Source organism: Pipistrellus kuhlii, unplaced genomic scaffold (assembly GCF_014108245.1).
Source record: "Pipistrellus kuhlii isolate mPipKuh1 unplaced genomic scaffold, mPipKuh1.p scaffold_m20_p_2, whole genome shotgun sequence".
In the NCBI taxonomy this organism is placed as follows: domain Eukaryota; kingdom Metazoa; phylum Chordata; class Mammalia; order Chiroptera; family Vespertilionidae; genus Pipistrellus; species Pipistrellus kuhlii.
The window spans coordinates 169,328,476-169,341,364 of NW_023425515.1; the positions used below are offsets into that span (position 1 = coordinate 169,328,476).

Below are 12,889 nucleotides of genomic sequence, written 5' to 3' on the forward strand. Positions count from 1 at the left end.
GGTTAGAGAGGACATGGGAATGGTTGGTCTCGGATAAGGTGACAATGATGTGGGGGGCACATGAGCATTAAGATAGAGGAATTTCCCAGCAGGCTGCATAGGAATGAAGGTGCTGCACTGTGTCTGAACCCTGAAGGGAAATGCATTGCTAGAATCCAGCATTGAGCTCCTTTGGATCAAACAGGTGGGAGGGCCTCTGCTCTGTCCAGATCCTGGCTGAGGAACTGCATCTTCCTTGAGTTCTTATCTTTAACTTGAGGCTGGTTCCAAGTATCCTGGGTGAGGTATCGTGGAGCAGATAGGCAGGGCAGCTTAGGTTCAGATTTTTTTTTTTAAGTGCATATGGCTTGATAAAACCAGAGCCAGGTTATAATTCAAAGGGGTGAGAGGTATTGTGAGTCCAAGGGCACAGAAAAATAGGCCTTGCCCTAACTGCAAGCTCCTTGGCGCGTTGGTGTCTAAAAGATGGGAGGCCCAGGTGCTAAAAGTGTCCCCCAGCACAGCCCCTCTGCCCGGTCCAGGTAGTAACAGGTGTTGGACTCCAGCTGCTGAAGGCAGTCTTGGAATGGAGAGAGTTAGGCTGCTGCCTTCTCAGTCCTTTAATTATCATTGCTGCCTGGTGGGAGGGGTTGGAGAGGTGGCAAGGAGCAGGGCACCTCTGTCCCCTGTGACGACTAACGGGATTTAATCGCCGTTTGGAACACAATTGTTAAGCTGGGACAGAGGGAGTGCAGGCTGAAGGAGCATGTATCAATGGTTTTAAACGGCGTCTGTCTCTCTGCGTCTCCCCTGACGTGAGGCAGTGAAACGCGTTATCGAGGAGGCCCGGAAAGTGGCTAAGTGCGTTTGACACACGCCAACTCCCTGCCTCCACACTGGATAATTGCATTGTCAACTGTTCAGTGAGGTGGCAGGTGACACTGCAGGCCGATTGATTGTCCCGCATCGCAGCTCCCCAGACTGTCAGCTCCCCAATCGATGGCGTTTACACAAGACACCGTAACTGCATCTGTAACTAATTCCAGTGTAAAACTCTCCGGAAGCTGCTGCCCCTGCCCCCTCTCCCCTTTGGAGAGCACACACCTCTGGAGGGACCCAGGACTTCCCTTTCTCCCTAAGTTCTGGTTTTGCTGGAGCAGTAGGTGAGGAAATCAGTGGGTCCATTTTTGTGGGTTTCAGGTTCCAGGACATTACACCCCCAGTAAACAGGCGTCTCCAGTTTCTCAATCGATTATTTGATCAATTGATTAAATTAACACTGATTTTTTTTTTCTTTTTTCCCCCTTCTCAATGACCCAGGAAGAAATGAGTTTATGGGAGGGGGGTCATTTTTATAAAATTTAGACTTGCCTATCATTTCTGCACTTAACCCTCTCCTTCACCATCTCTAGGAGTTCACTCGGCAGGAAAGTATTTTTCGCTTTGCCTGCCCTCCCAGGACTGGGACCCACTGTATTGAGCATCACTGACCACCAGGCTTAGTTTGCCTGGAGGTAGCAGCCCAGACCTTTGTGCCACTTTAAGGTGGGGCCAGCCCTAGCCGGTTTGGTACAGTGGATAGAGTGTCGGCCTGCAGACTAAAGGGTCCCAGGTTCGATTCCGGCCAAGGGCACATGCCTGGGTTGTGGCTCAATTCTCCCCCCTCCCGCCCCCAATAGGGAACATGCAGGAGGCAGACAATCAATGATTCTCATCATTGATGTTTCTGTCTCTCTCCCTTCCTCTCTGAAATCAATAAAAAATATTTTTTAAAAAAAAAAAAAGGTTGGCCAAACCATATCAAGGGACCTCCTTAGCGACTACAGGGTACCCTGGGTCATCTTGGAGGTCCTGGGGGCTGAGTCCCTCCCTGGGCAGAGCAGCAGCAGGAGTGGCAGCTTGCCTATTATCCCCCAAAGCTACATGGAACAGGAGCCAGAGGCTTGGAAAGGAGCTCCGTGCCATCTTGCATCTGAGTACTGGCTTGGGATGCTCCAGCAGCTGAGAACATAAAACGACTGTGGAGCCTTCCTCTCCAAGCGGGGAGGGGGTGGTAAGCTGGAGGGGGCACTGTCTGCGTAAAAACGGCTTTATGGCCGTTTCTTTTTATTATGATTCTGCCAGAAGTCAGCAAGTGACATTTCATTAAGAAAATAAAGTTTAATGTGCTGGGAAGGAGGTTGGAGCAGGCTGGGCAGCACGGGAGTGAAATTGGCGGCAGCCTGTTCTGAACACCTGTGGGGGAGGGAGGTTCCCAGCATCTGTTTCCAGTAGGGGATGGTGTCAGGGTCAGAGTAAACTGCTCAGACCAGAGTCAGCCCTTTTCCACGTGCTCTCTGTCCTGCCTGGCTGGTCAGGGGAACACAGGGTCGCCTGGGCTGGTAGGGAAGATCGTGCCCTGAGAGGTTTCTCCAGGCCACAGCTAATCGGGCCTTGGCCTGCCTTCTAGCACAGGCTCCTAGGCCCTACTGGAGCTGCAAGTAGCCATTATTGCTCCAGACCTGTTGTGGGCCTGGGCAGCTCTGCTGGATGACGCTGAAATCACAGTAGTGAGTCATACTGGGGCTTTCAAGCTGGTGAGGGACAGTGACAATAAATATGATTTTGCCGAAGCCGGTTTGGCTCAGTGGTAGAGCGTCGGTCTGCGGACTGAAAGGTCCCGGGTTCGATTCCTGTCAAGGGCATGTACCTTGGTTGCGGGCACATCCCCGGTAGGGGGTGTGCAAGAGGCAGCTGGTCGATGTTTCTCTCTCATCGACATTTCTAGCTCTCTATCTCTCTCCCTTCCTCTCTGTAAAAAATCAATAAAATATATTTTAAATAAATAAATAAATAAATATGATTTTGCAGTTGCATAGGAAAGAGCACATTTAAAAGCAGTATCTTGAGAAATCTCATCCATACTCAGCACCTTGAGGGTAGGGATCAGATCTTGGGAACATCACACCCGAGTTCCCTAAATGGGCCAGAGGTAGGGGTCCTCAGTATGAAGCCAGGCAGAGGATGGGTCCAGTAAAGGTTGAAAGAATGTTGTTGAGGTGTGAGTTCATTCAGGAAGTATTTATAGAGCAACTACTGTGTGTAGGCACTGTGACTTAAGAGTAGAAGGCATGGTTGAGCCAGCCAGACTGTGGAGCAGGAGGGCCAGGGTCTAGGCAGAAATAACGGGAGGTCTGAAGGCAAGAGGAAACATGTAGGGTTTGGGAAACTACAGTGACTGTGTTCTGCTGGAACATACCAGTCCTGCTCCAGGCCTGGCGGCAGTAAGGCTGAAGAGGAAAGGACTTGAAGCCACAGGCTGCTTTAAGTGTTGGGATACCTGATTTCTCAGCTTTTCCATGGGTTCTTTGATTTCCGTTTTGCCCAATAGGCAGGGCTGGGTAGGGCCAGGCTGAGCTGAGGATGTGAGGCTGACTGCTGAGCCGTGTGTACTTGGGGGAGGGGGGTTGGCAGGGCTTGGGGGGGGTACACGCTGTAAGTGAACCTGATAGCTACATTCTGATTGATGGCGGAGTTTGTCTCCCAAACTGTCAGAGGGTTTATAGAGGTGCCACTCACCTACAAGGCAGGAATTGCTTGTCAGGACACCTGGCCGTGAACAGGAGACAGAGCTGTAACTTGGTGTTTTCTCAGCTTAATGGCCCTGCTGCTGACCTGCCTGCGTTTGTTGATGCCTTGAGTATGGAGGTCAAATGAGGACTGTCAGAGGGGGTGGAACCTGGGCATGCCTAGCCTTTCTTTTTTCCTGGTGCTGTTTACCTCTGGGATGGGTGGGACCTTTGTCAGGCCAGAGACCAGACACAGAAGGGAGAAGGGTTGGAAAGAAAATGTTTTTGGAATGGGCTTGAAAGATGGAGAACATTCCAGATGGAGTGAATAGCATGAGCAGACTTAAGAGCAGGACATGGAGAATTATGCTTAAGGTGCAGTAAGTAGTCTGTCCATATGCATAGGGCTTGTGGAGTGACGTGAGGAAAAAATATCCTAATGGGCCTGGCTGATGAGCCAGGCTGGATTGTGCCCTAGTCGGTTTTGGAGCAAGGAAAAGAAGGGCCAGAACTATATGAGAAGCAGCATGAAGGAACAGACAAGGACCCATTAGGAGACCGTTACCCTGGTGAGAGTGTAAGAGCCTGGGAGTGGAAAGGAAGAACAAGAAATGTCTGAGATATCAGGCAGAATTCCCAGCTTCTTCCTCGCCTCTTTAAGGATTTCCTTTCTGATTCCACTCCTGACACATCCCATTGCCTTCATCTTTCTATCCTAGAAGGGCTGCTTTGTGGCCAGTGAGAAGTGGTCTGAGACCACGAGGGGCTAGTTCACGAAACCACTTGGAGCAGTGAGTTATGCAGAGTGAAAGGGACTAACATATCAGACCGCTTCTGAAGGAAGGCAGGTGGAGGGAGGAGCAGCTTTGTGGCCTCTGACCTGGGCTGTCAGGAAGAGAAGTCCTGGAAGATAGGCCACAGGATGAGTGAGTGGGCCTAACGTGGCTTCCACAGCTCCCGCCCCATTGGCCAAGAGTGCCTGTGGCTGGACCAGTTGCATCTTGATGGGGTCAGCTGCCTGCCTCCGCCCAGCCTGGTTGCCTTCATGGGCTGCTTTGAGAAGCAGGTGTGCATGCCTCTCCTCTCATCTGTCCCTTCCTAATCCCTTTATAACTGCACTTGTCCAGGAATCTGGGCTGAGTGAGGTGGAGATGAATAATTAATGTCAGTCGCTTCAGACACCAAATATTTGAACAGCTGCCTGGTGTTTTCGCTGGCAAGGACCTGGCAGCCAAAATCAGGATGTTGACTGGGGTCCCGCAGCCTGCTCTCCCCTCTGATGGACTTCTCTGTCTGGACCATGGGACACAAGGAATGCCAATGTCTTGGATGGCGTGATCTTGTAAGACCAGAATTTGTTCTCTTCCTGCTCTTCCTAGAGCTGGACAGCAGGCCTGGGTATCTCCTGGAGACCTGAGATAGTATTTGAAGGAGCTGGTTTATGAAGCCACTTGGAGCAGCAAGCACAGGCTGAGAAGGGACTAAAGCAAAAGGAACTAAAATATCAGAGGCCAGAGCACCTAAGTATCTGGCTCTCTATATTCCAGGCCTACATTTCTGTCTGGGCCTTATCTGGCCCAAAAGTTAACCCCCACGTAGGGGCAACAGAAGAGACACCTTGGCTTAGTTTTGTTGGCCCCTGATCCTCACATCCTGCTTCCCACAGGCTCTGGCTTCGTCATGTGCAGCGGCAAAGAGAATCCGGACAGTGACGCCGACTTGGATGTGGATGGGGATGACACTCTGGAGTATGGGAAACCACAGTATCCTTGGGCACTGGGACAAGGTGGGGCTTGTGGGGTAGGCCAAAGGGAAAGAATAGTAGCTAACACCTCTGGCATTTACCCCCTCTCCCTGGGGTCAGTGTCTCAGTTCTGGCCAGGATTCAACCCTCCAGGCCTGCTGCAAACCAGGGTCCATTGTCCTTGACCACCATGCCAGATACACGGAGGCTGACGTCATCCCCTGCACAGGCGAGGAGCCTGGTGAAGCCAAGGAGAGAGAGGCACTCCGGGGTGCAGTCCTAAAGCAAGTGTGGGCCCAGGCTTGGGGTGGGCTAGAGGGGGATGGAAGCCCTGAGGCAGGGGTCAACCTGATACCCACCCTCAGGGTTGTCCTTGCCTGCCTTCGGGGCTCACTTTATTCTTTCTCTGCCCTTTCCTCTAGTGGCGGCCCTCCCAGCACGCGCATCACACCTGAGTTCTCTAAATGGGCCAGTGATGGTGAGTATTAACCCCGGTTAGGAGGAGTAGGGGAAAGGAGACATCCTTTGGGTAGTGGTGGGACTCAGGCCCAACCCCTCACCGATGCTGCCCAGTCTGGCCATAGTATGAGTTGCCTCTTATCCCAACAGAGATGCCGTCTACCAGCAACGGGGAGAGCAGCAAGCAGGAGGCCATGCAGAAGACCTGCAAGAATAGTGACATCGAGAAGTGAGTGGCCAGAAGGGGAAACTTGGGACAGCAGTTCCATAGGAAGAGAGGGGCCACCAAGGTTCCAGGCCCTCTCAGTCCTGCAGCCCTGGCACACAGCCGACAGAGGGCCCCGCTGGTGCCAAGCATGACTCTGAATTGATCACTGGGCCTCGGCCCTGGGAGCCTCGTTGGAGGGAGGAGCAGCCCACCCGCCTGCCTGCCTGCCTGCACGGCGGCCTCCACCCGGGGATGTGATGTATGGCCACCCAGCCCAGCCGGCACACTTGATTCATCTCCAGTTTCTGTTTCTTAATCGGGAGCTAAATTGGTTTCATTTTTCTTGTCCCGGGTGGCGCTTGCAGTGGGTTTTAGGCAGGAGCGTTGGGTCTCATCACTTCTAGTTGGAATTTTTGGCCTCGGTTCCCTGGCAAGGGAAAGGGGACTGACTCCCTTAGCACTTAACCCAGGGAGCCTGGCTCCCCAGGAGCCACAAGGACCCTAAATCAGCTGGACACTGTATTGCGTTTCCAGAAACCCAAGCAAGGCCAGTTCTAGCCTCAGGAGGTGGCACTGTCCAGTTTGAGATGTCTGGAGCTGCTGCCTTTGGCCACTGTTAGCTCCCGCACCCATCCTCTCCCTCCACCGAGGCTAGGTTGCCTGGGGTTAAAAGGCAGCCTCTTCATTCCTGGACCAGTGTTCCATCTTGCCTTCTGCCAGGAGAGTGGATTGCAGGCCGGTGCAGGGCCGGGTCGGTGGCCCAGGGTCACCTCCCATTTGTTTCCCTCCATTTTGTGTTGTCATAAATTCATTCCAGCCCGTTGTGGTTGATCAGTTTATCTCGGCCGGGGCCGCAAGTGCTGCTGGCATGATGTATGGGCCGCGGCGCAGGGCCCGGCTGCCCATGAATCACCGCAGCTGCTCTGTGTCAGCGCCGGAGCGGGCCGCACGGGTTCGGCGCAACCAGCTTGGGGAGGGGGGAGGAATGACGTATGGATGTTTATTTAATAATTCTCTCCTACTCCAGCTGAGCAGGGCGGGCGGGGCCATAAGGGGCGCCCACCCTCGTCTGAAGGGGCTGCTCATAAATCAGAAAGACAAGATCATTAATCAGGGATGGCGCCCGAATGGGAGGTGGGGGCCAGAGCCAGTGGCCATCCATGAAGGTACTACCCACCCAGAGCTGGGGAAATCGGGATTCTATCCCACCTGTGTGAGCACAAGCAGGGCTGTGGAACAGGTTGGGGACTGGCTCTCAGTCCTTGAATTTGGGTCTGCCTGTTGGGGCCCATTAGTCCCTGTGACTTTTCCTTGTATATAATATGGTTTCCCACTCTAGATCTGTTTCGTAACCCAGGGAAGGAGGGAAGCAGGATGTCATGGCTGCGTCTAGGAAATTCTCCACCCTATGCCCTGGAGGGACTCAGGAATAGCTCACAACCAACCTGGATCAGGGCTGGAAGCAGAGAGTGGAGGTGTGGTATATGCTGAGCAAATCCAGGATCCGTTGGACTCTGGAGTTAGATGTGGCCTTGGAGCTTTTGGAGATGGAGTGGGAAATGGTTTCATTCTCTCCTGGCACCATCCTCTTTGCCTTTCCAGTTCTAGCTTATTCTCTGGTTTGGGGTTTGAGAGTTTTCTACTCTGGGGTAAGCTGCCCCCAGCTCCATGCCTGAAGTTTCCCCTTCTCTGAAATAACCACATAGGACCTGGTAAATGCCCAGTCTTGTCCTTAGAAAGGCAGGGAGCATAGCTACCCATACCTGTCTCATTGTCAGGAATTAATAGCAGTCCAGATGGGGATGGTACATTTGGCATTGGGCAAAATGCCAAGGGAGGAGCCAGCTGCACAGGTGCTTATAAGGAGAGGGGGTGGTTAAGGCTTCCAGAGCTGGAGAGTTGAGTGAATGCTCTCAGGGAGTCAGCCAGAGCCTTTGTCAACTTCCTGGAGAGAGGCAGGGCAGAGAGGATCATGGACTGATGGCTCTAGAATATCCCTGATAGAGGGATACAGCCATTAGGAAGTCATGTTGCTCGTACTACCCTAAGAAAGGTCAGAGACCAAAGTTTGGTGCTGGCTTAAGGTTTGGTTTCTATCCTGTCATAGCCTCTTCCAACATCTTCAACAAGTCTCCATGGCCTGTAAGATAAACTTCACTTTCTTCCAGTTTGGCATCTGAGGTCTTCCTGGATACAGTCTCCTTTCCCACTGTCACCTTCTGCTTACCCACAGGCGAGCCTTCCAGCCTAATGGGCTCTTCGGCTTGTTGGCCTTTGTTCCTGTGTTCCTCGATCTGGAGGCCCATCTCCTGGGTCCAGTCGGTATAGAATAGTGGTCAATCACAATTATTGGTTGACCACAAAATCAGTCTAACAGAGTTTAAATCCCATCTTCCCCATTCTGAACCTTGGGCAGGCTACTTAATGTTTCAGCTCTGCTTTAATTTCTTCCTGTATAAAATGGGAGTATTATAATCTCCTCATGGGGTTTTTGTAAGGTGCAAATAAGGTCATTTTCAATCCCTCAGTACCATCCTGGCATTTAGTAAGTGCTTAATAAATTTTAGCTCTTTTATTTGTATTATTATTATTATTCCCTAAAGCCCTTCTCCAGTACATCTTTTCTATTCCTCCAGGAAGCATTCTTCTCCCTCTGTGAGCTCCTCTACGTTCTATTCACTTACTTTAGAAGGGGAGGGATGGAGCACTCCCTGAGATAGTCCCACTATTCCCTGTTCAGTACTGCAGCCCAAAGAGTCTTCCAGAGGTTATAGGGACCTTGTGCAGTGCCTGGACAACAGGTGAGGACTTGGAAACACAAGTCCTTGAGCAGGCCAGACCTGTACCCCTAGGACCTGTATTATGTGGGACTCATCCAGTGCCCTCATCTCTCACTCTCCCTGGGGTTTGGACTGACTCTTTACTTGGCAAATGTTTGTTTATACTCAAATGTTTGTTCATACTCACGTGCCTAGTGTGGAGCTAATGTCCATAGCCATGTTGGTGGAGTGAGTAGCTTGCCCTCAGGGAACTGAGTTTAGCAGAGATGAAGACGTTTGTAGTTATATTGCTGTGGCGGAGTCCAGTAGAAATGGTGGTCAGTCTGGTTACATTGCTCCTCTCAGGGGCTGGAAGAGCACAGAAGAGGCAGCCACCAGTGGGCTTCTCAGAAGAGGTGGGAACTAAGTAGGCCTGAACCATGAGATGGAACTAGTGAGTTAGGAGGTGGGGATGGACGATCCAGAAGCAAAAAAGAAGCCAAGGGAATTAAAAACTGTGGCATGTGTGAGGAAACTTGGTATTTTTATGTGGGTAGAGCTTAAAGAATGTGGCAGGGGACTGAAGGATGTGGCCGGCTGGGGATGGACCAAGGAGGCCTTTGTAAGCCGGTGAGGAGTTTGGTAGAGCTTTATCCTGAGGGAGACGTTGAACTGTTAGAAGTATAAGTGGTCAGATTTGTAAAACTCTAGGTGCTGGGAGAGCAGAGTGGAATGAGGGGACTGCTGGTACAGAAGCCTGCCATTCAGGTTAGAGGAGTGACCCTTAGAAGAAACGGAGCCTGGATGAGTGACGGCAGAAGCAGGAAGAAGTGAGGAAATTCCGGAGTTCTAGGGACTAGATGAACAAGTCTGGATGTCAGGGGGATCCCTTCTCGGCCTTTTGGCCAAGATCAAGTGAATGTCAGAGGTAAAAAGGATGGTTTAGGAAGGCGTCGTTTGAGAATGGTTCCCAGATATCGTGTAGAAATTCAGCAGGATGGAGATGGAGGAACGAGGAGGGTGAGGGGTTCATTTCTGGAATGTGGAGTTTGCTGATATAGGATATGGGCCAGGGCATCTGCGAGATACTTGTATTTGTATATGTGGTTCTGGAATTCAGGGTGTGGATTGAAGGTTTAGATTAAAAATGCCAGCCTGCAGTCTGCCCAACGAATGCTGTCTTCTTTACAGAATAACCGAAGATTCAGCTGTGACCACGTTTGAGGCCCTGAAGGCTCGGGTCAGGGAACTCGAACGGCAGCTATCCCGCGGGGACCGCTACAAATGCCTCATCTGCATGGTGAGGGGAGGGAGCCCACGGTGCCCGTGGCCAGGCTTGGTGCCCCCAGGGTTGGCAGAGGGTCTCTGCACTGCGATCTGGCCTCTTTAGAGGGTGGGCCAGCCTCAGTGCGACCCCTTCTCCGCCCACCTCCTCCCTAGGACTCATACTCGATGCCCCTAACGTCCATCCAGTGTTGGCATGTGCACTGCGAGGAGTGCTGGCTGCGGACCCTGGTGAGGTGGCATGGGGACTGGGGAATGGGTGGCTGTTGTGGGGTACTGCCCAGATGTCCTTGCTTATGCTTGAGCCTGCTTTGAGAGGAATGAGGAGGGGCGAGGGGGAGCAGGAGCATAGAACACAGCCAGAAGCCAGGACCCCCGCCCCCTCCCCAAGCTTACCACATTCTCGCCTCCCCCCTGTGGGTTCACTGCTTGCTCCCTTCCCTCTACCCTCGCCCCCCAGAAGGGAAGGCCCACTGTGTCATACATATTGGTGAGATCCTGGGTCAGGAGGAGCCTGGGTATGGGGAAGCAGAACCGGGCCTCAGCCCCTCCCCCTCCCGTTACTAAGCTCCCTCTGCTCCTGCCCCTGTTCTTCGCTCGGGAGCAGCCATTAAAATGTCGCCCGGAGACAGCAATAAAAGGCCCGGACGTGGGCTCTGTGTCCTGATCAAAGGCCGTGTGTAATCTCGTTAGGGCCTCGGCAGCCACAGCTGGACCCAGCCTTGTTCTCATTACTGGGGCTCCTGCTGCGGGGCTGGCCAGGCGGTTTGATCCTGGCATCCCCCCAACACAGGAGCGTGCCTGCCTGCTCACAGGCCGCCCGGGCTTCCCAGCCTCGCTGACGGGACCAAGGTGCCAGCACACACTGTACAAGCCCAGGGCTCACGTGAGCAGGCGTGCGGTGCTGTGTGCATCACCGGAGCCCTCCCTGTTCTCCCCGCAGGGCGCCAAGAAGCTATGCCCTCAGTGCAACACCATCACAGCGCCCGGAGACCTGCGGAGAATCTACTTGTGAGCTAGCCGCCCAGCAGGCCTTGCCTCAAGCAGCCCCCCTGCCGCCTCTGTGATGTGACCCTACCCCTTGTACATACTTGCACACCGGTTCCCCATGTACATACATGCACACACGCACGCACACACACAGGCCTCTGGAGCCAGAGTGGATGCGGAGGCCAGGCCCTGCCACGCTCCCACCGGGATGGGGGACCACACCTGTTCCAGGTTCTGTTCCCAGGGTGGGGCAGGGAGGTGCAGGTGGGGTGGGTAGCAGGGCGAGGCTCCTGAGTTCCAGCCCCCAGACTGACCGACTGACAGACAGACAGACATGCAAACACCAGACTGAAGCACATGTAATATAGACGTGTATGTTTACAATGTTGTGTATAAATGGGATAACTCCCCGCCCTCTCCCCTCCCTCCCCTTTGGTTGTATGATTTTCTTTTTTTAAGAACCCCTGGAAGCAGTGCCTCCTTCAGGGCTGGCTGGGGGCTCGGCCCATCCACCTCTTGGGTGCCTGCCTCTCCTTCCCTCGGTGTCCCTTCCCTCTCCCATGTGCTCGGTGTTCAGTGGTGTATATTTCTTCTCCCAGACATGGGGCGCACGCCCCCAGGGACATGATCCTCTCCTTAGTCTTAGCTCCTGGGGCTCTTCGTAAGGAGCTGGGGGAGGAGGCGGCACAGAAATGGGAACCGAGGCGCAGCAGGGGCTGAGATGGGCTGGGTGAGGGTGCTGCTGGCCGCCCAGCCTTCTGCCAAGAACCATTCCTGGGACTCAAGCTACTGTTCCCGGGAAGCGTGTCGCCTCCCCACCCCTCCGTGGGCCCCATGGTGTGATGCTGTGTCTGTATATTCTATACAAAGGTACTTGTCCTTTCCCTTTGTAAACTACATTTGACATGGATTAAACCATATAAACAGCTGCTGTGTGTGTGTGTGTGTGTGTGCAGGGAGGGATGGGTGACGGGCGTAGACAGGCAGCTAAGGGGTTAATCCCTGGCTGCAGTGCAGGGAAGGCCTTGGCTGTGGGGTGTAAAGCAGTACAAGGTTGGTCTGCTCTGCTCAGGGACCCCAGAGCACTGCATCTGTGGGGGTGGGGCTGGGGACCCAGACTCCCGACTATTGATGGGTGGGGGCTCCAGGTTAATTCCTTATCGATGTGGAATCGTCAGCTCATTAATCACAGAAGAGGTCAGAGCTTGGGGTACAGAGGGGATGCAAGCTCTAGCCCCCAATCTCGGGAAGGGGCAGCTGTAAGCTTGGGTGAAAATGAGCCTCTGTCCCTTTCCAGTCCCCTGAAACATCCAGGGACCAAAAATGGAACCACTATCGGCACCATCGTGGCTTTTTCTATTCTGCAGCCCAGCCCAGTACAGCCACTGCCTGGTCCTCAAAGGGAAACAGTAGAAACCCCTATTATCCAAGATGGACCCTCAAGGCAGACAACTGAGGTTGGGCAGCTAGCACTGGAGATGCTGCTTTGTCACGTCATCCCACGACCGCCCCCTGCCCTCACTTGGTGTCTGGTCAGCAGTGCTCAAAGCTGCAGATGAGTGCCCACCACAGAGCTTGTTTTAAGAAAATAAGATTCTGAAATTTAAAACCCCGGTGTATCTCCATTAACTCCAGACTCCTATTTACAATCCTCACATGCCAGGTCTACCCATCGTCTTCCCAAATTGGCTGCTTTGGACACACCAATCTCGGGGGTACCCACGGTGCATACTACAGAATCGGGTCCAGTGGGCAACTCCTACCTCCTGCACTCTTAAAAAATCACCCTGGTTCAAGGCCAGCAGAGTCTCTTCAGAGCTCCATGCCCAACTTGATGGCTCCAAATACTGAACACAAGGATCCTGAGGCCAAGATTCTAGGGGAATGTATGGCCTGTCCAGGTGGAACAGCCACAGTG

General features: G+C 53.1%; 1 protein-coding gene across 7 annotated transcripts in view; it reads left to right on the forward strand.

The window, feature by feature from the left end:
• Positions 1–11,900, forward strand: part of RNF220 (ring finger protein 220) — a 224,633-nt gene extending 212,733 nt beyond the window's left edge. For 6 of the 7 annotated variants that reach the window (XM_036444488.2, XM_036444486.2, XM_045584752.1 and 3 more), the window contains 7 exons: positions 5,194–5,290; positions 5,469–5,555; positions 5,694–5,749; positions 5,881–5,959; positions 9,889–9,997; positions 10,138–10,212; positions 10,925–11,900. In XM_036444488.2, the coding sequence (XP_036300381.1) occupies positions 5,194–5,290; positions 5,469–5,555; positions 5,694–5,749; positions 5,881–5,959; positions 9,889–9,997; positions 10,138–10,212; positions 10,925–10,996 (575 nt within the window). In that variant the 3' untranslated portion in view covers positions 10,997–11,900. The remainder of the gene's footprint in view (positions 1–5,193; positions 5,291–5,468; positions 5,556–5,693; positions 5,750–5,880; positions 5,960–9,888; positions 9,998–10,137; positions 10,213–10,924) is intronic. The other variant, XM_045584750.1, reaches the window with a different exon arrangement.
• Positions 11,901–12,889: the final 989 nt, after the last annotated feature.